This window comes from Myotis nattereri (genome assembly GCF_964212035.1).
Source record: "Myotis nattereri genome assembly, chromosome: 18".
NCBI lineage: Eukaryota > Metazoa > Chordata > Mammalia > Chiroptera > Vespertilionidae > Myotis > Myotis nattereri.
Genome location: NC_138093.1, coordinates 43,005,597 through 43,031,444, shown reverse-complemented (window position 1 = coordinate 43,031,444; position 25,848 = coordinate 43,005,597). Strand labels below are relative to the sequence as shown.

General features: G+C 48.7%; 2 protein-coding genes across 2 annotated transcripts in view; one reads left to right on the top strand and one right to left on the bottom strand.

Annotated features, from left to right (window-relative positions):
* Nucleotides 1–6,760: 6,760 nt before the first annotated feature.
* CD244 (CD244 molecule) overlaps nt 6,761–25,848 on the bottom strand; it is a 28,311-nt gene continuing 9,223 nt past the window's right edge. Inside the window, exons 2-9 of the mRNA XM_081112972.1 lie at nt 19,608–19,961; nt 19,258–19,539; nt 17,501–17,605; nt 17,114–17,181; nt 13,708–13,773; nt 10,187–10,252; nt 8,916–8,960; nt 6,761–7,339 (exon numbers count right to left, since the gene is read on the bottom strand). Coding sequence (XP_080969098.1) covers nt 7,301–7,339; nt 8,916–8,960; nt 10,187–10,252; nt 13,708–13,773; nt 17,114–17,181; nt 17,501–17,605; nt 19,258–19,539; nt 19,608–19,961 — 1,025 coding nt within the window. The 3' untranslated portion in view covers nt 6,761–7,300. The remainder of the gene's footprint in view (nt 7,340–8,915; nt 8,961–10,186; nt 10,253–13,707; nt 13,774–17,113; nt 17,182–17,500; nt 17,606–19,257; nt 19,540–19,607; nt 19,962–25,848) is intronic.
* LOC308533788 (transcription factor BTF3 homolog 4-like) lies at nt 14,664–15,001 on the top strand. Its single transcript, XM_081111903.1, has one exon. The coding sequence runs from the start codon at nt 14,679–14,681 to the stop codon at nt 14,979–14,981; it is 303 nt and encodes a 100-aa protein (XP_080968029.1). The 5' UTR covers nt 14,664–14,678; the 3' UTR covers nt 14,982–15,001.

Below are 25,848 nucleotides of genomic sequence, written 5' to 3'. Positions count from 1 at the left end.
TGTCTCCTTGCAGTCATGTAAAGGGGCCTCTGCCTCCTCGTCAGGGAGGAGTGTGGCCGGGTTCAAGGCAGCTGTTTTCAGGAAGCTGACTCGTGGTGGGTCTAGCAGTAACACCTGGTACTGGGTAATGCAGGCGTTGGACATCCATCTCTCCGGGGGGCTCCTTAACAAGGTCTCAACTGCATGCGGGGCAACCACTTGGAGATTTTAGCCAAATGTTAGCTTTGAGGCTTCCTTTACCAGGAGGGCGGTGGCTGCAATGGCTCTCAAGCAGTTGGGCCATCCCAAGGCCACCGGGTCAAGTCTCTTAGAGAGATAAGCAAGAGGGCGTTTCCATGGTCCTAGGGGTTGTGTGAGGAACCCTTTCGCCATCCCTTTGTTTTCAGCTACATATAGCTGGAATGGTTTGGTGAAGTCTGGCAGGGCAAGTGCTGGGACGCTCACCAGGGCCTCTTTCAGTTTCTTATAAGCTTCTTCCTCCTTTTCCATCCAGACTAGGGCAGGTTCCTTTCCCCTCGTTGCAGAGTATAGTGGTTTTGCAATTTCTGCAAAACCTAGTATCCATAGTTTGCAATATCCCACTGCCCCGAGGAACTCCCGGACTTGCCTTTTGGTGGTAGGCCTGGGGATTGACAAGATGGCCTTTATTCTGCTACTGGATAAAGTTCACCTACCCCCTTCTATTTTGTAACCCAAATATGTCACTCAGGTAGTGCATAGCTGAGCTTTCTTGGCTGAGACCCGATACCCCAAATGATCTAGGGTGGTCAGCAACTCTCGAGTGGCCTGCCTACAGTCCTGTTCCTCCTCCGTGGCCAGTAGGAGGTCGTCTACATATTGGAGCAGAGTCACCCGTGGATGGTCCTGATGGAATTCCTGGAGGTCTTGGTTTAGGGCTTCATCGAACAGAGTGGGTGAGTTCTTAAACCCTTGTGGTAACCTAGTCCAAGTTAACTGTCCAGACTCTCCCTCTGTTGGGTCAACCCACTCAAAGGCAAAGATAGGTTGACTCTGCTTTGCCAGGGGAAGGGAGAAGAATGCATCCTTTCGGTCTAAAACAGTATAGAACCGGTGTTCTGGCTTGAGGAGGCTGAGAAGAGTGTAAGGGTTCGGAAGCGTGGGATGGATAGTCTCAACCCTCTTGTTTACTTCCCTTAAGTCCTGTACCGGCCTGAAATCCTCAGTCCCTGGTTTCTGTACTGGCAAAAGGGGAGTGTTCCAAGCAGATTGGCAAGGAATCAAGATTCCTGCCTCTTTCAGCCTCTTAATGTGCTTGGCGATTCCCACTCTCGCTTTCTGGCTCATTGGATATTGCCGGACTCTGACTGGGGTGGCAATGCTGGTCAGCTGGACCACAATTGGAGGCCGGTGTTTAGCTAACCCTGGTGGATTGTCCTCTGCCCAAACTCCCGGGATAGCCTGTTTTAGTTGTTGGAAATAGGCATCTGCTGAGACTTCCCCTGGCTCCTTCTCATGTAGTAAATATTCCTCCTGTAAGGGCAGTGTGAGGAGATATATCCCTGTAGTCCCTAGGTCTTGTAACTTGACCTTTGGCCCTGGCCCTTCAAAGGAGATTGTGGCCCATAATTTACTCAGCAAGTCACGGCCTAGCAGAGGCATTCTGGCATTACTAGAAATGAGTGAGTAACTAAACCGTTTCCTAGGTCACTGATCCAACCTTCAGTCCATGGGTAGAATTTTACTTTTCCAGTCGCCCCTTTGATGGGAATTTTGGTCTTAGAGACCGGACCCACTGGCTGTTGCAGGACAGAGAAGGTGGCGCCCGTGTTCACCAGGAAGTCCACCTTTTGGCCCCCCACTGTCAGAGTTATCCTGGGCTTGCGCTGTCAGCAGTGGCAGCAGCAGAGGTGTGATGGGGCATCGCCTTCCCCTGATCGCTGGGTCACCTCCTGCCCCTGAGGGCTCCGGACTGTGAGAGGGGGCAGGCCAGGCTGAGGGACCCCTCCCCCCACTCCAGTGCATGAATTTTCATGCACCAGGCCTCTAGTGCTGAATAAGAGTGGTGAAAGCGGACATCCCTGTACTGTTCCTATTGTTAGGGGAAATCGTTTAAGTTTTTGCCCATTGAATATGATGTTCACTGTAGATTTGTCATATATGGCCTTTATCATGTTGAGATATGCTGCCTCTATTCCCACTTTCCTGAGAGTTTTATCAAAAATGGATGTTGGATTTTGTTGAATGCTTTTTCTATGTCTATTAATATGATCATGTGATTGTCTTTTATCATTTGTGATGTATCACATTTATTGATTTGTAAATATTGTACCAGAATGCATCCCTAGAATAAGTCCCACTTGGTCATGGTGTATGATCTTTTTAATATATTGCTGGATGCAATTTGCTAATATTTTGTTGATGATTTTAGCATCTATGTTCATCAGGGATATTGACCTGTAAATCTCTTTCTTTGTAGTGTCTTTACCTGGTTTTGGAGTTAGGATAATGCTGGACTCACAAAAGGAGGTTGGAAGTGTTCCTTCCTCTTGGATTTTTTGAAATAGTTTGAGGAGTAGAGGTATTAGTTCTTCTTTGGATGTTTGGTAAACTCCCCTGTGAAGCCGTCTGGAACCAGGCTTTTGTTTGCTGAGAGTGTTTTGATTACGGCTTCTGTTTACTCAGTTGTTATTGGCCTATTCAGGTTTTCTGATTCTTCCTGATTCGGTTTTGGGAGATTATATTTTTCTAGGAATGTGTCAATTAAATCCACATTATCCAGCTGGTTGGTATAGATTTGTTCATGGTATTTCCTTACAATCCTCTGTATTTCTGTGGTGTCAGTGGCTATTTCTCCACTTTCGTTTTTGATTTTATTTTTTTGAGCCCTTTCTCTTTGTTTCTTGATGAGTCTGGCTAATGGTTCATCAATGTTGTTTATTGTTTCAAAGAACTAGCTCTTGGTTTCATTGACTTTTTATATTGTTGTTTTAATCTCTATGCATTCATTTCTGCTCTAATCTTTATTATTTCTTTCCTTCTACTTACTCTGGGCTTTTCTTGTTATTCACTTTCTAGCTCTTTAAGTTGTAGGGTTAAATAATTTATTGCTGATTTTTCTTCTTGTTATTGTTTTTTATAGCAAAGGTGGAAGTTTATTGAAGAACGAGTACAGACTCCCACATGGGGAAAGGGAAAGAATCTCACAATACAGACTCCCATGTGGGGAGGGGGAAAGAGAGTCCTCAATTTTTCTTGTTTTTTGAGGTGGGCCTGTAGTGCTATGAACTTCCATCTCAGGACTGCTTTTGCTATGTCCAAGAGATTTTGGATTGCTGTGTGTTCATTTTTAAAAATACATTTCTATTGATCTCAGAGAGGAAGGGAGAGGGAGAGAGAGATAGGAACATCCATGATGAGAGAAAATCATTGATCAGCTGCCCCCTGCATGTCCCACACAAGATCAAGCCAGCAAACTGGGCCTGGGCTCTGACCAGGAATCGAACCATGACCTCCTGCTTCATAGGTGGATGCCCAACCACTAAGCCATGCCAGCCGGGCTGTGTGCTCATTTTTATTTGTTTCTAGGAAGTTTTTTTTTTATTTCTTTCTTGATCTCGTTGGTAACCATTTATTGCTTAATAACGTACTAGTTAGCCTCCGTGAGTTTGAATGTTTTGGGGTGTTTTTACTGTAATTGATATCTAATTTCATTTCACTGCGATCTGAGAAGATGCTTGATATGACTTCAATCTTCTTGAACTTGTAGAGATTCTTTTGTGTCCTAACATGTGGTCTACCTTTGTGAATGATCCATGTGCACTTGAGAAGAATGCATATTCTGTAGCTTTGGGGTGAAATGTTCTATAAATGCCAATTGAATCCATCTGAGCCAATGTGCCCTTTAGAGTCACAGTTTCTTTGTTAAGTTTTTGTCTGAAAGATCTATCCAATGAAGTCAGCAGGTTATTAAAGTCCCCTACTATGACGGTATTGATCTCTCCCTTAAAGTTCTCTAGAATTTTTTTTATATATTTAGGTACTCCTGTATTGGGTACATATAAGTTTACCAGGGTTATATCCTCTTGTTGGATCGATCCCTTTAGTATTATGTAGTGACCTTTATTGTCTCTTGTGATGGCCTTCATTTTAAAGTCTGTTTTGTCAGATATGAGTATTGCTACCTCAACTTTTTTTCTTTTCCATTTACATAGAAAAAATTTTCCCATCCCTTCACTCTCATCCTGTGTGTTTCTTTTGCTCTGAGGTGGGTCTCTTGTAGACAGCATATAGTTGGGTCATGCTTTTGTATCCATTCAGCTACCCTACACCTTTTTTAAAAATATATTTTATTGATTTTTTACAGAGAGGAAGGGAGAGGGATAGAGAGTTAGAAACATCAATGAGAGAGACACATCGATCAGCTGCCTCCGGCACACCCCCTACTGGGTATATGCCCTCAACCAAGGTACATGCCCTTGACCAGAATCGAACCTGGGACCCTTGAGTCCACAGGCCGACGCTCTATCTGCTGAGCCAAACCGGTTAGGGCTACCCTACATCTTTTGATTGGAGCATTTAATCCATTTACATTTAAGGTTATTATTGCTAGGTACTTATTTATTACCGTTTAATTCTGTATGCCTAAGTTTCCCTCTCTATTTTTTTTTTCTCATTACAGCAGTCCCTTTAGCATTTCTTGTAATGCTGGCTTGGTGGTGATGTACTCTTTTAGTTTTGTTGTTGTTGTTGTTGTTTTTGCCTAGGAAGCTATTTCATCATTTATTTTGAATGATAGCCTTGCTGGATATAGTAATCTTGGTCTCAGATCCTTCCTTTTCATTACCTTGAGTACTTCATGCCATTCCCTTCTGGCCTGAACAGTTTCTGATGAGAAATCAGGTGTCAGCCTTATGAGAGCTCCTTTGTAGGTAACAGGTTTTTTTTCTCTTTAAAATCTCTCTTTGTCCTTAATTTTTGGCATTTAATTATGATGTGCCTGGGTATGGGCCTGTTTGGGTTTTTCTTGCTTGGAGTTCTCTGTACCTCCTAGACTTGTGTGACTTTTTCCTTTCCCAGGTTAGGGAAGTTATCTGCCGTTATTTCTTCAAACCCTTTGTATATTCTTTTCTCCCTTTCTGCCTCTTCTGACACAGCTGCTATTTGAATACTGTTACGTTTCATGTTGTCCCACAGCTCCCTTAAGCTGTTCTCAGCACAGGAAACTGGGGTGTCTGCCTTCTGAGCTCTAACTCCAGAGCCCCAAATCCTGGCTTCTGCTCACACAGCTCCAGTCTACTCTGCCCTCCCTCTGCCGGAGAACATCATAGGTGGCTCCACAGAGAATTTTGTGCATTGTCCCTTTAAGAGGGTGCCTGAATTTCCAGTCTCTCTCTGGCAGACAGCAACCCCACTGCTTTTCACAGCCAGAGGTTATGTGGGCAGCCTTCTCAGTTCTGGTGCTCTCTGCTGGGGGCACAGCTTGGGGATTACATCCCAGAGTTCTCAGTGCAACCCCCCACAGCTGGGATATCTCTCCAGAATTTCAGCTGCTCTCTGTGGGAGCCCCACCAGCCCTTTCGCGCTCTGTCCCTCCTACCAGTCTCTATGTGGTCTGCACTTTCCATCCTTGGTTAACGGGGTTCTCTCCAGTGATTGTTTTATTGATTATTTAGGAAGTTTTTGTATTTTAGTTGTAATTCCAGTTTGGTCCTAGGAGCGTGTCTGTGTAGCATCCACTTACTCTACCACCTTTTTTAATCTCTTAGTATAGATATTTTAATGATGTTCATTCTACCAATCCATGAGCACAGTATATTCTTCCACTTGATTATATCATCCTCTTTCTCTTTTTTCAAAGAATTGTAGTTTTCAAGTACAAGTCTTTTACCTCCTTAGTTAAGTTTATTCCTAAGTATCTTAATTTTTATTTCAGTGGTAACTGGGATTGTTTGTTCAGTTTCTCTTTCTGATAATTCATTATCCTATCTAATAAAGACAGAATATGCAAATGACCATCACTCTTTGACAAAGATGGTGGCGCCCACAGCCAATAAGGAGGGAATATGCAAATTGAAGTGACAAAGATGGCAGTGGTCGGGCCGGGACGCAGGTGTTCCGCCCTGCCCCAGCCACTCCAGGCCTCTGAGCAGCTCATGTGTGCAGGCACAGAACAGCCGGAGCGGGACGGGATGCCTGCTATGGGGGGGCAGCGGGTGGAGGAAGCTACAGGAGGGCAGCAGGGCCGGAGCGAAGGCAGCTCCACAGGAGCAAAGGCAGAAAGCGGCTCCAGCCAGAGTGAAGGTGGAAGGTGGCAGCCAGAGCAAAGACCTGGGTCCAAGGTGATGGAGGGAAGCCATTGCTGGCAGCCAGGGGAAGGAAGGCCTATTCTTGCATAAATCTTTGTGCATTGGGCCTCTAGTTGGTGTATAAAAAAGCCATTGATTTGGGGGTGTTGATTTTGTATCCTGCTACATTGACAAATTCATTTATTAAAATCTAGTAGTTGATTGGTAGAGTCTTCAGGTTTTTCTATGTAAAATACCATGTTGCCTGCAAATAATGAGAGTTTTACTTCCTCCTTTCCAATTTGGATGTCTTTTATTTCTTCTTCTGGTCTGATCACTGTGGCTAGGACTTCCAGTGCTATGCTGAATAAGGAAAGAACACCCTACATTTACATAGAACTTAGATTTCCAGCACCTGGACTTGCTGTGTGGTCTCTTGTGAACTACCCAATCTTTCTACCCATTCTTATCCAGTCTGTAAGTTGAGAGACTTGTTCTTTCTTTTTTTTTAATTTGAAAGTGAGAGGATTATCAATTTGCTATTCCACTTATGCATATATTCATTGGTTAATTCTTGTATGTGTCCTGACTGGGGACCAAACCCTCAACCTTGGGTATTGGGATGAGGGTCTAACTAACTGAGCTACCTGGCCAGGGCAACACCCTTGCTTTTTTGTTTTTGTTTTTGTTTTTTTGTGTGCTTTTTTGAGAGAGAGAGAGAGAGAGAGAGAGAGAGAGAGAGAGAGAAGAAGGGAGAGGGAGAAACATCAATGCGAGAGCTAAACACCAATTGGCTGCCTCCTACAGCCTCCAACTGGGGATCAAGCCCTCAACCCCTTGGTGCAGATGCCTTGCTATCTTAATGGCTCTTAAAAATCATTTTCAAAACAAAATATAGTCCATCAACAAACTCCCAGACTAGGAACTATTATGTAGACTCATATGGTGTCATCCGTTGCATTGATTCCCAAAACAGACACCGGGTCCTAACACAGGGGGGGCCAGCAGTGGCCCCTGGGATTATACAGAAAAGCTCTCCAGCTCCTGGTGTTGAGTCACACAGCGTGTTGAGCTCTGGGTTGTATCTTTCCAACCTGCAGAAGAAACGAAGTTCAGACACTCCCACTAGGAGATCCCCATAACAACTCTGTGGGGTATGAATTGTTAACCCCATTTTACAGATTAAGAAAATGAAGCTCAGAATGACTGACTGAAGTACAGGAGGGGCTTGAATCCAATTCTTTTGGCGCCAGGTCTAGTGTTGTTAACCACACCATGCTTCCTCCTGACTCCCCCTAGATTGCCTGGTGCCAGAAGCCAATCCACCCTTGCTGCTTGACACAGTTGCTGCAGGGAAGAAACATCTGCACAGCTTATGTTTCAAGGGACCTGGCGTATATGGCATATGTTGCTCCCCCTCTTAACGCTATGTGTTTTAAACAGGACCACCTCCCCGAGAAAGGTTGTTTCCCCAGGTGAGGATTTTTACCTGGAGTTAGGGAGGGAATAAAACCCCTTAACTAAGTGCCAGGCGGGTAATTAATCACTTTAACTAAGAACAATCACGCTTAAACTACATAATCTTACTTAAGATAATCTCCTTCAGTTACTTCCTTATAGCTTAATAGAACAATAGAGTAACCTTGGAATGGAGATAAGAAACGCCCTAACCTTTGGAATAGAATGGATAGGATTAAAATCAACTGGTATAAATACAGATGTAACAGGAGGATAAACACAGAACTTGGCTGGAGATCCTGGCTGGAGAACCTCACTATGCTGATCAACTGAACGCTGTCTCCATGTCATTCCTTCTTCACCGACTCCGTCCACACCTTTGGGAACCCTTGGACCCGATGGGGCTGGACCCCAACAGCCTGGGGCCACACAGTGTCCTCTGCAACTCTGGACTGTCCAGGTGGCTTTAATGTGGAGCTGCTGCCAAATGCCAGGAAGCACAGCAGGCACCCAGCCTCCCCTCCCTTAGGACCAATGACAACATTATTATTGGGCCACAGGTGGAAGCTTGGGTGCAGGAGGAGGCTAAGGGGGAAAGAGTGGGGTGCTCTCGCGCCTTACTTTCTATGGGTACAAATGAGAAGTAGGATTATACCTACTTCACACATTCTGTGGGATTAAATGAGCTCATTTATATGAAGCCACTGGCAGGCCACCTGCAGCATCCCACCCTTAGTCAATGTTGAGACCCTGCTTTCCATTCCCTAAGTAGTCCATGCTCAGGGGCACCTCTGTTCAGTCTTCACCCTAGAAGCAGCGAAGATCACCTGTATTCTGGAATGACTCTCAATTACTTGCTAACTTTAGAAAATCATTCAGACTTGCTAAGCCTCCCTTCTCTGATCTCCCCACCCCCACAAACACCCTTGGAAGGGAGAGGTGTCCATTGTAGGATCCACAGCTGGGGAACTAGCCTGGAGATGGCCCTAATTTGAAACTCAATCTCCCCAGGAAGAGCCAAACCCCAACACATGATATGACCTTGTGTTAGACCCTCACTCTGCTTGGGCCTCAGCTTCTTCACCTCTAAGTGAGGATTTGGGTTAGAATCCGCCTAAAATCCCTACAGATCTGAGACTCTGTGGATGACGTTGTCGCAAGTGCACAACTTCCCAGATATGCTACAGGCACTAAGCCCATTCAGAATCTTACCCCTTCATAGATGGAAGGGCTGTGGCTCCTCTTCTTAGATCCAGCCTGAAATTCAGAGGGTAAAAGATCTTAACTTCAGGGTAAGAAATGCCCCGCTCCAAAGTGGTGTGAGAGGTCCCAAAAGGGACTCGGTGCCCAGAGAGCCCTTGAAGTGGCACCAACCAGAAGTGAATGAATCTCCTACCCCAGGAGCCAACAATGGGGTCTTGGTTTCCAGAAGGTGTGAACACATACTTACCTATGATGTGACATTTCTGAACCAAAATCAGTTTAACATCCACAGCCATGCACCCCTCACCCCTCAGACCACACACACACACACACACACACACACACACACACACGGAGCCTTCAGACAAACCTGGTACAAACACGGCCTCCACCGTGTATCTGTTCAATGCATGGCACACACACTCACCCAGCGGAGCTCAGGGGCTCTCAGTAGTCGGCAGAGTCTTCAGATATAAAACCGAAGCCTGCGGCCAGGTGCTGTGGCCATGTCTGGCCATGTGTGTAGCATGGAATTTAAATATCAATCTCTCTCGCTAAAATCCTAGTTGATTAAATGACTTACTGAAAGGGGGTGGATTAAAAGTCTGAAAATGTGTCCTAACCTCCTCCCCCTTTTGATACAAACACACAATCGCTGACCTGCTTGAACGCCGTCCCTCACATCCTCCAGGCTCCCCGCTTCTCATCACCAAGTTCAGCTGATGGTCTGCACTGAGTCCCCTCCCACCCGAGATGAAAAGATGGTACGGGCCCAGGACCCAGCTCTGTGGTTCCAGGTACCCATACGGGCTGCGAGCCCCCCTTGGATCAGGATTAGAGGGGACTCCGATGGGCGGCCTCAGTCCCAGGCCTCTACCATGAGGTGACTGTTCCCTGAGGTCAGCACTGTCTGTCTAGGTCCCGTGCAATCCTGCCGCTCAGTCCGCATCGGAAACCTCTCCTTCTCTCACCACAGCCTCGGCTGGCCTACCAGGATCCTGTGGTTCCTGCACCAAGCACTTCCTCTCTGATTGTCCTCTACCTTCCACAGAAACTTCTGGAAACACCTTTAATATATTCTTCTCCCAGACTCAGAGCTGCTGTTTTTCTCCAAACAGAACTAGAAAGGCACTTGCCCATTCACTTTTCAACAGTCATTGAACACAGGTCACGTGGATACATGCAGGGGAAGTCAAGTCACTCAGAAGTGCCAGCCGGAGCTGCACTGCGCATGCAAAACATACCCCTGCACCCAAGCAGCCCTGGAGGCGGAGACTCACCTGCCCCGAGGGCAGCACCACCGAATACAGGGTAGTTGCAGTTTCTTGCGATGTGGAAGCGGAAGACTGTTGAGAAGAGAAATGAAATCATTTCAGAGGCATAGGTAGATGTAGCACAACCATGGAGGGAGTTACCTCTTCCACCTCTTCCACGCCACCCTCAGCCCTGCCCAGAGAGAAGCGTTAAGTGTTGGTTGAAAAAGCCTGGCCTAGTGGGAGGCAGGTCGCACCGCTGAATGCTAGTCCCTCTCTTAAATACAGTTGCTGCTTTTTTGGAAAATATGTTTGATTTTAGAGAAAGGGGAAGGGAGGGGGAGAGAGAGAGAAACATCATTGGCTGCCTTCTGCACGTCCCCTACTAGGGATTGAGCCCACAACCCGGGCATTTGCCCTCACTAGGAATCAAACCCAGACCTCTCAGTATATGGGACAACACTCAACCAGCTGAGCCAAACTGGCCCTGCACCTGTATTCTCCCCTAATCTTTAGGACACTCCTATCTGATAAGAATGACTATAATTTGCCTCATTCCACAGATGAGCCTCCAAAAGATAAATAGCCAAGTCACAGAAGCAGCAGAATTTAAACGCAGACCCCCCAGCATTCTTTCCTCAACATCTCCATGTCTCCTCTGGCAGCTGTTTTCCTTCTCTGTGTCTGAAAGAAGCATTGCCATGCTGCAGGGGAGGGATCTCAGTCTCCCCGGCATCCCCAAGTCCTCTTCTCAGAATGCAATGTGGCTAAACCCAAAGCTCGCGGAAACAATCGCTCTTCTATCTGTGGGCAAAGAAGGAGCCACATACTAAACTGACAGGCTCCAGGGAGGCCTGCAAGGCGGGCCTTATAAGCCCAGAGCCCTGCAGCAACCACACAGGACGGCCTGCTGTTACAGTTTCCCAACTACAGTGGGGAGTCATGTCCTCTGCCTGTATCCTCCTCCACAAAGGCCGACCAGGACCTGAGCCTGTCTATTGTCTTTCTGCATCCACCATGGGTACCACCTTTGGAGTGATCCCCTTCTCCAGACCCTTCAGGGCACAACTCCCACCAGAGCAGACCACAGCGCCTCTCATTGTTACTGTTACCATGTTAATTGTTAACTGTTAACTATCCTATACCCACAAACATCTATTCTTCTTATGTTTATTTTTTATTTTCTGTGTCTATTCATTTTACTTTATTTGTTTTAAATATATATATTTTTTATTGACTTCAGAGAGGGAAAGGGAGAGATAGAAACATCAATGATGAGAGAGAACCATTGACCAGCTGCCTCCTACACGCCCCCCAATGGGGATGGAGCCCGCAATCCAGGTATGTGCCCTGACTAGGAATCGAACCGTGACCTCCTGGTTCATAGGTTGATGCTCAACCACTGAGCCATGCTGGCCGGGTTTCATTTTACCTTTCATCCAATCCCAGAGGTTCCCCCTTTGCTTTCTCCCGCCTCCCTAATCCATCGCCAATGGAGTCCATGTGACCCACTTAGGTCTTTCCTGATTGTAATGTACAAAACAAGGGGCAAACTGCCATCCTCCAGAGCATTTCCTCAATCCATAGATTTTGATTCCAGATGATTGTCGTCAGTTTGTATCAAATAAACTCATAAAAATCCTTACAGGTTTGGACTCTTTAAGGCTCTGTGACTTGACCCAATGAGTCCCATTACTTTAAGGAGAGTGGGAGGAGGCAACACACTTCTTAGGAATTCCTCCTCCTCCCCCCTCCTCCTCCTCCCCTCCTCCCCCTCCCCCTCTCCCCCTTGTCCTCCTCCTCCCCCTCCCCCTCCCCCCTCCTCCTCCTCTTCCTCCCCCTCTCCTCCTCCTCCCCCTCCCCCTTCTCCTCTCCCTCCCCCTCTTCTTCCCCCCTCCCCCTCTTCCTCCTCCCCCCTCCCCCTCCTCCTCCAGTCTGTGGCCTTCCTCTAAAGCCGTCCCCATTCCACCAAGCTGAAGAGGTTGCTGCTTCAGGTCAAAGTTCTTTTTTCTTTTTTAAGTAATTTTTTTAAAATATATTTTATTGATTTTTTACAGAGAGGAAGGGAGAGGTATAGAGATTTAGAAACACTGATGAGAGAGAAACATTGATCAGCTGCCTCCTGCACACTCCCCACTGGGGATGTGCCCACAACCAAGGTACATGCCCTTGACCTGAATGGAACCTGGGACCCTTCAGTCCACAGGCTGATGCTCTATCCACTGAGCCAAACCGGTCAGGGCTTTTTAAGTAATTTTCATCAGAACTTTTTAATCATTGGCCACCAGGCGGCAGTGTTACCCTAGAAAGAGATGCCCAGCTGGGGTCATCTACCAATATTCCAGACGCTTCCGCCGCTGACGGTGCAGCTCAAACCCTGGATGTTAGACACAGTGCAGGGGAGACTCCGGGCCGTGGCCCAGCTCTGTGGCCTCGAGCACGTTCGCTTACCTCAGTCTACAGACTTCATGAGGCTGTTACAGCAGATTCGTTTTAAAAATGGCCATAATGAGTACTTTATAAATGTTGTCCTTAAGTCATAATAAGATAAAAGAGAACAACACAGCCCTGACCAGTTTGGCTCAGTGGCTAGAGCGTCAGCCTGTGGACTGAGGAATCCCAGGTTCGATTCCGGTCAAGGGCATGTACCGTGGTTGCGGGCACATCCCTGGTAGGGTATGTGCAGGGGGCGGCTGATCAATGTTTCTCTCTCATCAATGTTTCTAACTCTCTATCCCTCTCTATTCCTCCCTGTAAAAAAATCAATAAAATATATTTTTAAAAAAATTTGTGCACTGGCAGAGGTGGGGGTCCCTCAGCCCAACCTGTGCCCTCTCACAGTCTGGGACCCCTCGGGAGATAACAACCTGCTGGCTTAGGCCTACTCCCCTGGTGGCAGATGGCACGCCCAATCCCGCGGTGCCTGCCCCATTTCCCCTGGTCGCACATGGCAAGCCCGGATCCCATGCTAGGGGGGGCGGCGGCTGGGGATCGTGCTGCCACCCGCCCCCCACCCCCTGCCCTGGGCCACACACGGCAGGCCCGGATCCCGCACTGGGGTGGGCAGTGGCTTGGGATCTCGCTGCCGCCAGCCCTGGGCAGGGCGGTGCAGCAGGATCTGCCTGCAGTATGCAAATTAAACGGCCATCTTTGTTGGGTTAATTTGCATACTCTTCTGATTGGCTGATGGGCGTAGCAAAGGTATGGTCAATTAGCATCTTTGCCTTTTATTAGTGTAGATATTTAAAGTTCAAGGGCCCCACGTCCTGGAAGCAGCAGGGAGGAGGGAAGAAAGAACACAGACAACCAGAAGCCGAACTCCCTGTCAGGGTCATCTGCTGCCTGACCTTGACCTTCAGCTGTTAGGCTGTGGAGGCCCCAGAGCCCTGGGACTGTCAGCCAACCCGGCAGCTGCCCAGCCGCCATCCTCTGGAGCACCGAGGTCTCACTGGCCATTCAAGGGTCTGAGGTGAGTGGACATTGGAGGGGGGAGGGCATGAGGAAGCCCGTAGACAGGTGTGGACTAGAGGCGAGACCCAGAGTGGTACCTGGGGCAGGACCATGGAGTAGACAGTGTTCCCTTTCCCAGCGGAGTCCTGCTGCTGCCTCCGCCCCTGCAGGAGAAACAGGGAGGGAGGTGGCAGCGTCAGTAGGCGCTCAGTCTTGCAGGGTTGGGTCGCGTGGGGAGGATGGTGGGAAGGAGAGGAGCTCCCAGGAGCCTGGGAGGCAGCGCCGCAGTCCCCGGACGAGAGGCACGGGGAGCAGCCCCAGGCAGTGGCTGGGAGAGGCTCCCCGAGAGGCCGCACAGGGAGACCCTGCCACCCGGCGCCTGCCATGCGCAGAACCGTCCTTCGCGGACTGGCGCAGACAGTGCACCAAGTGAGGTCTGAGCCCCGCTGTGGCCGCTGATTCCAAGACGAGCGGGTTTCAAGCCCCCGCCCAGATCCAGCCTTGTCTGCGGGCCCTTGGCTCCAGCCAGCCCCTGCGCTGCGCAGCTGGGTGACCCGACTCACGGCCAGCGGCGCGGCTCCCTCTCAGTCCCGCCCCCACATGGGTCCGAGGTCACTCATGCCCTTCCCCTGAGGGTCTGCTGCCAGGAGGGGCAGGGGAGGGGGGGGGCGGTCTGCATTCAGGGGAGGAGCCGAGAGGAGCAGGAAACATCAGCCGTCCTTGTGTTGGGGACCAGCTATGATTGTAAGAAATATTCATCCTGCTCTGTTAACCGGGATTGTTTTGTTCTGATTAAAGAAGACACAGGCCAGCTCTGTCTGGGCTGAGGCAGCCATCTTGCTCTTGCCGCGTGCTGGTGTTGGAGGACTCTCCCTGCTTCAGATTTACCAACAGCGTGAATCAAGAAAAGTTAGCCAAACTTCAGGCTCAGGTCCGGATAGGGGGCAAGGGTACAGCTCGCAGAAAGAAGAAGGTGGTACATAGAACAGCTACAGCTGATGACAAAAAACTTCAGAGTGCTCTAAAAAAACTGGCTGTCAATAATATAGCTGGTATTGAAGAGGGAAATATGATTAAAGATGATGGAACAGTTATTCATTTCCACAATCCCAAAGTCCAAGCTTCCCTTTCTGCTAACACCTTCGCAATTACCGGTCATGCAGAAGCCAAACCAATCACAGAAATGCTTCCTGGAATATTAAGTCAGCTTGGTGCTGACAGCTTAACAAGCCTTAGGAAGTTAGCTGAACAGTTCCCTCGGCAAGTGTTGCATAGCAAAGCACCAAAACCAGAAGACATTGATGAGGAAGATGATGATGTTCCAGTTCTTGTAGAAAATTTTGATGAGGCATCAAAGAATGAAGCTAACTAAAATCTTTTCTGGTTTTTGGAAGTTGGCATGGACTAGATTTAACAAATCAGCTATGTGGTTCCAAAGTTTTACAGACACGGAGAACATCAACTGTTACTAGTTCAGTAATATAATATTTTGTATATTAATAATGCTGTTTGTTCAGCATTTTTGGTCATTTGATTTTGCATTTTGCACTTCCTCCCAGGATCTATTCTTTTGGTCAAAACCCAAGTATTGGTGCAGTTTGAGGGTGTTTTGATTTTTAATTCTTGTTTTCTTTTTGTTTTTTTGTTTGGGGTATTTTTGGTGTGTGTGTATTTTTTTGTATGCGTGTGGGTATGTGTGTACACAGTGGAGCGCAAATTGGAAAACAGTTCTATTTCTCCTCCTCTTTTCCCAGTAGAAATAAAACAAATCTTTACATAAAAAAAGAAAAAGAAAAAAGAAAAAAAGAAGAAGACACGGCCCGGCCGGCGTGGCTCAGGGGCTGAGCACCGGCCTATAAACCAGGAGGTCACAGTCCAATTCCCGGTCAGGGCCCCTGCTCGGTCCCCAGTGCGGGGCGTGCGGGAGGCAGCCGATCCATGATTCTCTCTCATCATTGATGTGTCTCTCTCTCTCCCTCTCCCTTCCTCTCTGAAATCAATAAAAATATATTTTTTAAAAAAACAAGGCATATTCTACTCTGGCTGCAGTAGCACATGGAACTGGGAGCTCACCTGGAAATGCAGTCTACTCTCCTCACCCGCGAGCTGCCTATTGTCATAGAAAGATTGACCATCTTGTTTCAGAAATGAGAGGGGCCCCCTACACCCCCCTTGCAAAGCCCCAGCCTGCATTACCTGTAAACTGCCCGTTCTTATCCCTTTTGCCCCCTTCCCATGTAATCTTTGTCCTTCTACCCAATAGAAGCAGCCGGCTTATGGGGCAGGGGGAGCAGATTTGTGTGGCTGCCCTGCTGCTCTCCCTGCCACCGGCAGGACTGGAATAAACGCTCATGTAGGATTCCACCCTGTCTCTGCTAAATTGGCTCAACCCCTTGGTGTCTGGTCACTGGGAGGCTGGGGAGTCACAGGCACCTGGCAGAACCCGGGCTGTTGCTGTTCTCTTCTCCCCAGGCCTGCGGGAAGCGTCCCCAGGAAGGCCCAGGGGACCCCGTGGGGGTGGAGGTTGAGGCCTTTACCGAACCTTGGAGACAGCGGGGTCGAGGCCACAAGGGACAAAGCCCTGGCTCAGAAGCACAGGAACGGGCCTGAATCCCCAATAGACTTTTTACTCCTAAATCCTCATCTTCCCCAATATTCTCCTCCATTTTCCTAATCTAAAGCGACCTTCACTGAGTAGGGCCTCTGTGGCTGTGGGCATTTGCATTTGCTGTGACTGCACTAGGGTTCGGCTCTGAAGGGAGAGGCACAGACACCCGGTATTCTGCTGCGGCGCCCCGACAAGGCCCCACAGCGCCTGAGGGAGGCTCTCTGTCCTGGTGGTTGCAGGAGGCCCCACACGTGACTTCCTGCTTCGCTGCCCCAAGCCAAGCCCCAGGAACGGTGGTGGGAGGAGGGTCCTTCCTGTCCCTGCTTTCCCACCGGATAGTTCAGCGAGCACTGCGTCCCGGCCTGACCCCACAGCCTGTCCTCAGCTCACCGCCCGGGGCTGCTCTCTCCCAGCACCTCGGCCAGGCGCAGCCTCTTCTTCCCAAGCGTCTGGGCACAGACGCAGAGCCAGGGCAAGACTGACCCGCCAGCATCCTCCCCGCCGGGCAATGACCAAGGGCCCCCAAAAGGAAACGTGGACTTAAGGGGCAGGAGAATTTGTGTCCAACGCAACAGACAAGGTTGCACCGCCCTGAGCCTTAGCCCGGCCTCAGGAAAGGGCACCAGGGGGCCACCAGGGAGCAGAGGCAGCCTCCGCCCGGGTCCCCATGCCGGCTCAGCAGGTTCAGTTCTGCACCCAAATGCCCTTCGGCCGCATTTCATCGTCTCACCCAGTTTTCTCTCCACCCAGGGCCAGAGCTAGGACGCTGAGGGGGACAGAGACGGGGCCTGAGGCCACTCTGGGGCGCAGCGGGCTCTCTGGCCCCTGCTCAGCAGGGCCATCCTCCCAGGGCACTTCCAGAGGGAAGGAGGGAACCCCAGCCCTCGGGGCCACACCTGGCCGCTCCTGCCTGGCGGGTGGTTGACATCTTCATAAACTGTCAGCGATGCCTCTGGGCCGGGCTCTGGGGGGAGGGAAGCAAAGAGCAGAGCTGCAGAGTCCTCCTGGCGGAACCGGGCCAGGCGCCTGCTCCCGCATCCCACCCTCATCCCAGGTGGCAAGACCTTGAGGAAGGTTCTAGAAGGGAGGATGGCTCGAGCTCGTCCCAGGAGACTCAGGGAGCTCAGGGCAGCACCCGCCTGACAGTTTCCCCAAACCAGCCCCAGCCAGTGAAGCTGCTGTTAGGGATCAGACGGGGCCCATCGGGGCCCAGGAGCGAGACCTGGGAGCAGCCCGCTGCGGGGAGGCGGGCCAGGCAGCGTGTCCTAGGACCCTCCACTTACCTGCCGGCTTCCTCCCGCTTCTCCACACACAGACGCTAGTGAGGGTGCCCAGCAGCGTGAGTATGAGAACCAAGATGATCATCAAGAGGGGCAGGAGGCCGAGCTCTGAGGGAGATGAGACATGGGCGTGGACTCACCTTCTCCCTCCCTGCCCGCCTGCTGCAGTGGCTGCTCCACCCCCACTCGCTGGGGTGGCTGCTCTCACACCCTGTGCATTCAGGTCAGAGGTGTCTCCTGCTCAACTGGGAGGCCGCCCAGTGACATAAGAGCAGGGGACGTAGGACCAGATGCTAACGCTACGCTCTGTGCCCCTGGCAAGCTCCTTAGCCTCTCTGGGCCTGTTTTCTCACTTACAGGAAGGAGTCAGTGTATCCACACAGCAAGTTAAGAGCATCTGACAGATGCCAAGCTCAGTAACTGTTACACAGGAACATGCCTGTGTTTTAACTCAACAAATATGTCTGCTCTGGGCCAGGCCACCTCCGTCCCGCCTTCTGCGACCTCTGCCCTTCCTGCGTGGACTTCTGCGTCAGGGCCTGTCACACACGCAGCCGAGGTAAGTGCTGGGCGAGCAGCGCAGGGAAAGGAGGGAAGTGCCCCAGATGCTGCTGGCAGGCTCCTCGCAGACATCACCCCACTTCCCTGAGCAGCAGCTCTGCCAGGTGCTTAGTAGGAGTTTCCCATTGTGCCCGGGAGACTGTCTGGACTCAGAGAGGTGATGACCTGCCTGAAGTCACAGAGCTTGTGAGAGACCCGGCCTGGCTGGCCACACGCTGCATGACAGCGGGGCTGAATCACTGGAGTGGCCAGGGCATTTCCCCAAACCTGAAAAGGATGCATTAAATTGATTGTTTGCTGCCAGACAGCTCAGGGCATCTTAATCTACATGTTATTGCCTCCTACTGGCCAAACACCTGAACAGCCGTAGGCGATTCTTCCAATCTGACAATGGACTCTGTATACGAACCCTGACCCTTTGAAGCGTATATCTCTGCCTCCTCTCAGGACAATTTGTGTTAATAAAAAGCATGGGGCCCTGAGACGAGGAGATCTTAGTTTCTTTAGCTGGGCTCCTCTGACCCCCAAATGCCTTTCAAAATTACGCTTCGTCGCTGGACTCTTGATTAAGCTACGCACAGCCCTTCTCCAGATTGCTGAACCTTCTAGACGCCAGAACGAGAGCCCCGGCCCCGCCTTCAGTTGCTTGTTTCCCTTTGCGGTGGGAGCTTATGTTGTTGTCCCTGTTTGGCTATGAGGCCTTTGAAGACAGGGCCGCAGGCGGTGCTGCCCACGCGGACACACATTAGGTCTTTATCTGAGAAAAGAGGTGCAAAGTGGGCTCTGGGTAACCCTCGGAGAAGCACAGCAATGAGCAGTGCCTCCGCCAGGTGCCCGTCCGATGCTGCCACGACCCAGGGCTGCTCTGGGACCACAGGGCTTGGGGAGGTGCCCCCTGAGAGGAGGAAGCAGGTCCCCGACAGCCTCAGAAGAAAACAACTCACAGCCAGGCTGGGCTGTCACTCACCAGACGACGAGGCATTTCCTATGGAAGGAAGATGCTGTCTTCCCGGAGGTTCTGATGGGGACAGAATTCCTCCCAGCCTCAGACCGGCCTGGCTGCCCAGGACCTGTGTGCCTAGAGGCCAGGACCCTGGGGAAGGGCTCCAAGCCCAGGGGTGTCCTCCCGTCTCCTGCTCCTGAGCCTGGCGATGGCCCAGCACCCTCCGCCCTGTCCCCGCCCCAAGCGCTGCACTCACTCTGGGGGGCGCTCCCACAGCCCTGGCTGAGCTGGAGGCTCTGGTGCGCCCAGCTGACAGGGTTGCTGACGTTGCAGGTGTATATGTGCCCGCCGTTGACATCGACCTGCTCCTCCAGTCGGAAGGGGCTCCTGGGCGTCGGGATCCTCTCGCCCCCTCGGTACCAGGTGTAGGTCACATCACCACCTCCGGAGGCCGAGCAGTTCAGGGTCACTCGGCACTGTCCACTGCCCAGGGCCGCCGTCTGCTCCAGCAGCTGCAGCTCGGGCTTCCCCACAGGGTCTGGAAGCAGAGGTTCTGATCAGGAAGGCGCCTCAAGCACCAGCCTGCGCGCCGGGAGGGGCACTCACCCAACACGGACACGTGGAAGCGGTGGGTCCTGACGGTGCCATTCTCAAAGGTGACCTCCAAGGAGTAGGTGCCGCTGTCGTCGGGCTGAGCGGCCTTGAGGAGGAGCCTTAACTCCTTGATGCTAAAATTGAGCCTATTGTTGCAGTCACTGGCATTCCGATGCGCACGATGCAGCCTAGAATCATTCTTCCAAGTGAACAGCACGCAAGGGCTTGGGCTTGAGCGCAGCCGTACCTTCCAGTCAAAAGACCTCACCGCTGTCGGGGTGTGGCCGGGCCCTAAGCAGAAGGACGTGCCGGAAGGTCTCACCACAGGTCCCTCCGGAGACAGGGGTTCCGGGCAAGAGGAAGCAGCTGCGGGCAGGAAGGGCGCCAGGCCTCAGCAGGGGCAGCTGGACGCGACTAACCTTGAGCTACGAGGGGCCCAGAGCCCGAACCTGAGAGCACACATCCTCACGAGCACCCCTCCTCCCGAGCTCGGAAGGCGCCCACAGCCCCTCATGAGAGTGAACGTTTCGAGTTCTCACCATGGCGCAGGCAGGTAAACTCTCTACATGTGTTAACCATTGCACTTCACAGTGGCCCTACAAGGTTCTCATCCCCATCTTACAAGCGAGGAAACAGATTTAGAAAGAACTTAAAAGTCACGACCCCTAATTATACAGTGAGAAAAACGAGCTTGCAACCCAATTTGGCTTTAGAAGGTGAATTTTAATATATTTTTATTGATTTCAGAGAGGAAGGGAGAGAGAAATAGAAACATCAGTGATGAGAGAGAATCATTGATTGTCTGCCTTCTGCCCACCCCCTACTGGGGATGGAGCCTGCAACCCAGGCATGTGCCCTGGACCGGAATCGAACCTATCCACTGAGCCAAAGCAATGATGGCTGAATCCTTTTATTTATTTATTAGAGGCCTGATGCACGACATTCATGCAAGAGTAGGCCCTCCTTCCCCCGGCTGCCGACACTGGCTTCCCTCACAGCCCCTGCTTCATCCGGAAGGTCATCTGGTCTAATTAGCAGACACTGACCAAATAATTAAAGGGCTTGGCTGGACCACATGGCCGTCTCCGTGGTCCTCAGACTCTTACACCTGAGAGCAGGCCAGCACGCCAAGGCCCAGGGAATGGAAAGTCATGAGTAAGCGTACAGAAAGGGCCTCGGGTGCTCCGTCCGCACTGCCCCCACTGGAGCCAGAGCCCGGAGGAGCCGGGACCTCCTCCTGTGTAAGCACGTTCCTGACCCCAGAATCCGGGATCTGGGACCAGATCCTACTTTTAATTCCACAGCATCCGCTTAGTGCCTGAGGAAGTAATCACCTAAGGAATTTTAATTCTGATCATGGAAGACCAAGTAGACACATGCTAACCAATGCTCCCACTAAGAATAACTAAGAAAAAATGGATGAAATGTAAGAGCATGTTGTTAAAGGCATCAGAGAGCTAATAAAATGGTGAAAAAAAAATTTTATAAGAAAGCGTTTTTGGGCCAGACCTCTGAGCCCAGAGGGAGACCGCATGGCAGACAGCCGCGTCTCTTGGGACAGGCACAGCCCCTGACTGGGGAAAGGAGATCCGAGGGATTGCTGGCGCCGGGGGATTTGAGATCTGGGTTCTGTGATTACGGAGGACTGAGCCTAAAGGGGGCAGCCTGAGGAGCTGACCAGAGCATGCAGTGCTGGTAAGAGAAGAGCTTACAGAAACTCAGCCTTCCCCGTTTCCACGGCTGGAGTTTGTTTGTTTGTTTTCACTGAATCCTGTTCATAGGACATTTCGGATACAGACACTCCCCTGTGCTGATGAGAGGGAGAAGGTGCGGACGAGTGGAATCTGGGGAGAGGCTGAGAAGGGGGGGGGGGGGGGGCCGGGAGAGGTGGCACTGAATTGAGTGCTGAGACACCCCTGGGCCCAGGACTGGGGCAGCCATTCTCTCCAGAGGGTGGGACTCCTCCACCTAGCCCCCAGGCAAGGAGCACAGCCACACCCAGATTCCACCCTGAACGAGATGAAGGATTAAAATAATCTGATTAGTCCCTGGGAGTTAACAGGGTCTGGCCTATAGAGGGATTTTCAATCCCAGCAACAACACAGAGCAGGGTAACGATTAAAGAACCAGCTCTGGACAGTTGACCTCCCCAAACCAGTTTTAAGTGCAATAGAGAAAATAAACCCTTGCTACTGGATAGAGAAGCCATATAGCCTCAGAAGCCAACCCAAAAACACTGCCACCCAGAGGCTGAGCCACAAACTGACTCTTAGGTAAATACAAATTAAGGCAGACTGGGACACAAATACGGCCTGCTTTAAAATCAGGACTGTAGCCGAAACCGGTTTGGCTCAGTGGATAGAGCGTCAGCCTGCGGACTGAAAGGTCCCAGGTTCGATTCCGGTCAAGGGCATGTACCTGGGTTGCAGGCACATCTCCAGTAGGGGGTGTGCAGGAGGCAGCTGATCGATGTTTCTCTCTCATCGATCTTTCTAACTCTCTATCTCTCTCCCTTCCTCTCTGTAAAAAAATCAATAAAATATATTTTAAAAAATAAAATAAAATAAAATAAAATAAATAAATAAATAAAATCAGGACTGTAGTTTACAACATGGAGGAACAGTGTATCACAGGGAAATTCAACACGCTCCTGAATATCTGGCAGGACTAAGGCGAGCCAGACTGAAGAGTAGAAGAACCGAAGGACCTTTACTACTGTAAATTTTTTTTCTTTTTTCACCTTTTAATTAAGAAACCAATTCTTTTCTTTTTCCATCACCTGATCTTACCCTTTTAATTACTACATTTTTATTTTTAACCAGTATTATTACTGCTACCACTTTACCATTTTTTAAAGTGCCATTTTATTTTCTCTTTATTTTATTTTGGGATTAGTATTCTCCATTCTATTTTCATCATTCCCAGAGCATCAATTTTCCCTACCTCAATTTTACCTCTATGCTAAAACCCTCTTCCTCACTTTCCCCTTTTGTTTTCCTGTTTCTCTTACCCTATTCCTGCTTTAGATTTTCCCTATTCCTTCTTTTTACCACCTGTCAAAATTTCACCCTACTTATATATCCTATTTCCAATCCACTGCTCTAAATCCTTATACACCTATCCCTTATCTTTCTTCACTATCCAAAATTTTTTTCTCTTCTTTTATCTTTCTATTGTTTTGTTGCTGTTTGCTTGATTGTTGAGTATATTGTTTTTTGTTTGTTTGTTTGTTTTGTAGGTTTAGGAATGGTTGTGAGGTTGTTTTGCTTTTTCTTTTTTTCTGCTGGTCCCCCCCCCCCTCGGGTTATTTTTGTGCTTCTGTTTTCCCTTGCCTCTCTTGATAATACTGGTTGTTTGCAGTTTGCATTCATCTCCAGGGATCTGTTGCTGGAATTTGTTGGGATTAGTGGCGGTTCAATCGGAGTTTTCTCCTCATATAGTCTCTTACCCTCTTCTACTTCATTCTCTCTTTTCGCTTTTTTTCTCCCCCCCCTCCTTTTTCCCAATTTCATTTTTGCACTCCTTTTTCTTCTTATTTTTCTTTTTCTTTTTTCTCTTTTATCTTTTTATCTTCTTTCCTCCTTATCCCCTAATTCTCTTAATTTGGGTGGTCACCTTTATTTGGGGTTATTAATATCGTGAATATATTTGTGTTCAGTGCCTGGTACGTTGTGCCTTGTTGTGTTGTATTTTGTGCCTTTAAGTCAACGCAGCAGATCCAAGCAACAGCAGCCTCCTCATCACCACACCCTCTGTCTGAGGAACAGCAGCTGTACGTGAAGCCTCCCCCCACCAGACAGAAGAGCCACCACAGCTGTGAACAGACCTACCAGAGGAGCTGCTGCCAACTGAGGAGCAGCTGCTACCACAACCGCCTGAGGAGCAACCACAGCCCAAGGAGCCACTGCCACCCAGGGAGCAGCCACTGAACGACTCAACATCTAGGTATGTCAGTGAGACCAAACATGGGTAGATAAAGAAACCCCCAAAGGAAAGAAAAGGAGGACACACCAGAAAAGCAGCTAAGTGATACAGAGGCATGCAACATGACAGAAAAAGAATTCAGACTAAGGGTCCTAGAGTGCATAAACCGGATGGAGGGAAAAATCAACAACTTATGCAAGAAGCAAGAAGAAACAGATGAAAAAATCAACAACTTATGCAAGAAGCAAGAAGAAACAGATGAAAAAATCAACAACTTATGCAAGAAGCAAGAAGAAACAGATGAAAAAATCAACAACTTAAGTAAGGCACAAGAAGAAATGAAGAGCAATATAACTGCAATAAAAAACACCATTGAAAGTATCAACAGTAGACTAGGAGAAGCAGAGGACCGAATTAGTGAATTAGAAGACAAGGAAGCAAAACACACCCAAACTGTACTGCAATTGGAGAAAAAAATTAAAAGACAAGAGGAGAGCCTAAGGGAGCTTCAGGACAACATGAAACGAAACAACATACGAATAATAGGGGTTCCAGAACAACAGAAAGAGGAACAAGGATTAGAAAACCTATTTGAAGAAATAATATCAGAAAACTTCCCTGAGGCAGGGAAGAGAAAAGTCACACAACACAGAGAGTCCCAAACAAGGTGAACCCGAAAAGACCCACACCAAGACACATCATAATTACCATGGCAAATGTTCAGGACAAAGAGAGAATCTTACAGGCTGCAAGAGACGGAGAGTTACATACAAGGGATCTCCCATTAGATTATCAAATGATTTCTCAACAGAAACACATCAGGCCAGAAAAGAATGGATGGAAATTTACAAAGTGATGCAAAGCAAAGGACTGAATCCAAGAATACTCTATCCAGCAAGGCTATCATTCAAAATTGAAGGGGAAATAAGAAGCTTCGCAGACAAAAATAGGCTAAGGGAGTTTATCACCACCAAGCCAGCAATGCACGAAATGCTAAAGGGACTGGTGTAAAAGGAAGAAATAAAAAGCTCAGAAAGAAAACAGCCACACAAAAAAAGAAATGGCTACAAACAAGTACCTTTCAATAATAACTTTAAATGTAAACGGACTAAATGCTCCAACCAAAAGACATCGAGTGGCTGAATGGATAAAAAAAACATGACCCATACATTTGCTGTCTACAAGAGACCCACCTCATTAGAAGGGACTAACACAGACTGAAAGTAAAGAGATGGAAAAATATCTTTCAGGCAAATGGAAAGGAAAAGAAAGCTGGGGTAGCAATACTTATATCTAACAAAATAGACCTCAAAGTGAAGGCCATAACAAGAGATAGGGAAGGCCACTTCATAATGCCAAAGGGATCAATACAAAAAGAAGATATAACCCTGGTAAACATATATGCACCCAATGCAGGAGCACCAAATACATAAAAAAGACTCCTGGAAGATATTAAAGGAGAAATCGACAACAATACAATCATAGTAGGGGACATTAATACACCACTGACATCACTGGATAAATCCTCTAGACAAACAATCAGCAAAGAAACAGCAATCCTAAATAACTCACTAGATCAGATGGACTTAATTGACATCTTCAGAACACTTCACCCCAAAGCCATGGAATATACATTCCACTCAAGTGCTCATGGGGCAGATTCAAAAATAGACCACATATTGGGTCACAAACAAAGTCTCCCCAAATTCAAGAAGATTAAAATCATACCAAACATCATCTCAGACCATGATGGCATAATATTAGAAATAAACTACAATAAAAACAACCCAAAATACTCAAACACTTGGAAGCTGAATAGCATGTTATTAAATATTGATTGGGTTAACAATGAGATCAAAGAAGAAATAAAAAACATCCTGGAAACTAATGATAATGAAAACACAACAATCCAAAACCTACGGGACACAATGAAAGCAGTCCTGATAGGGAAGTTTATAGCTGTACAGGCCTATCTCAAAAAACAAGAAAAAATGGTAGTAAATCATCTAACTCTACAACTCAAAGAATTAGAAAGAGAGCAACAAGAAAACCCCAGAGTGAGCAGAAGGAAGGAGATAATAAAGATTAGAGCAGAAATAAATCACATAGAGACCAAAAAAACAATACAAAAAATCAATGAAACCAAGAGCTGGTTCTTTGAAAGGATAAACAAGATTGACAAACCTCTAGCCAGACTCACCAAGAAGCAAAGAGAGAGGACCCAAATAAACAAAATCAGAAATGATAGAGGTGAAATAACAACAGAACCCACAGAAATACAAATGATTGTTAAAAAATATTATGGACAGCTCTACTCCAACAAACTAGA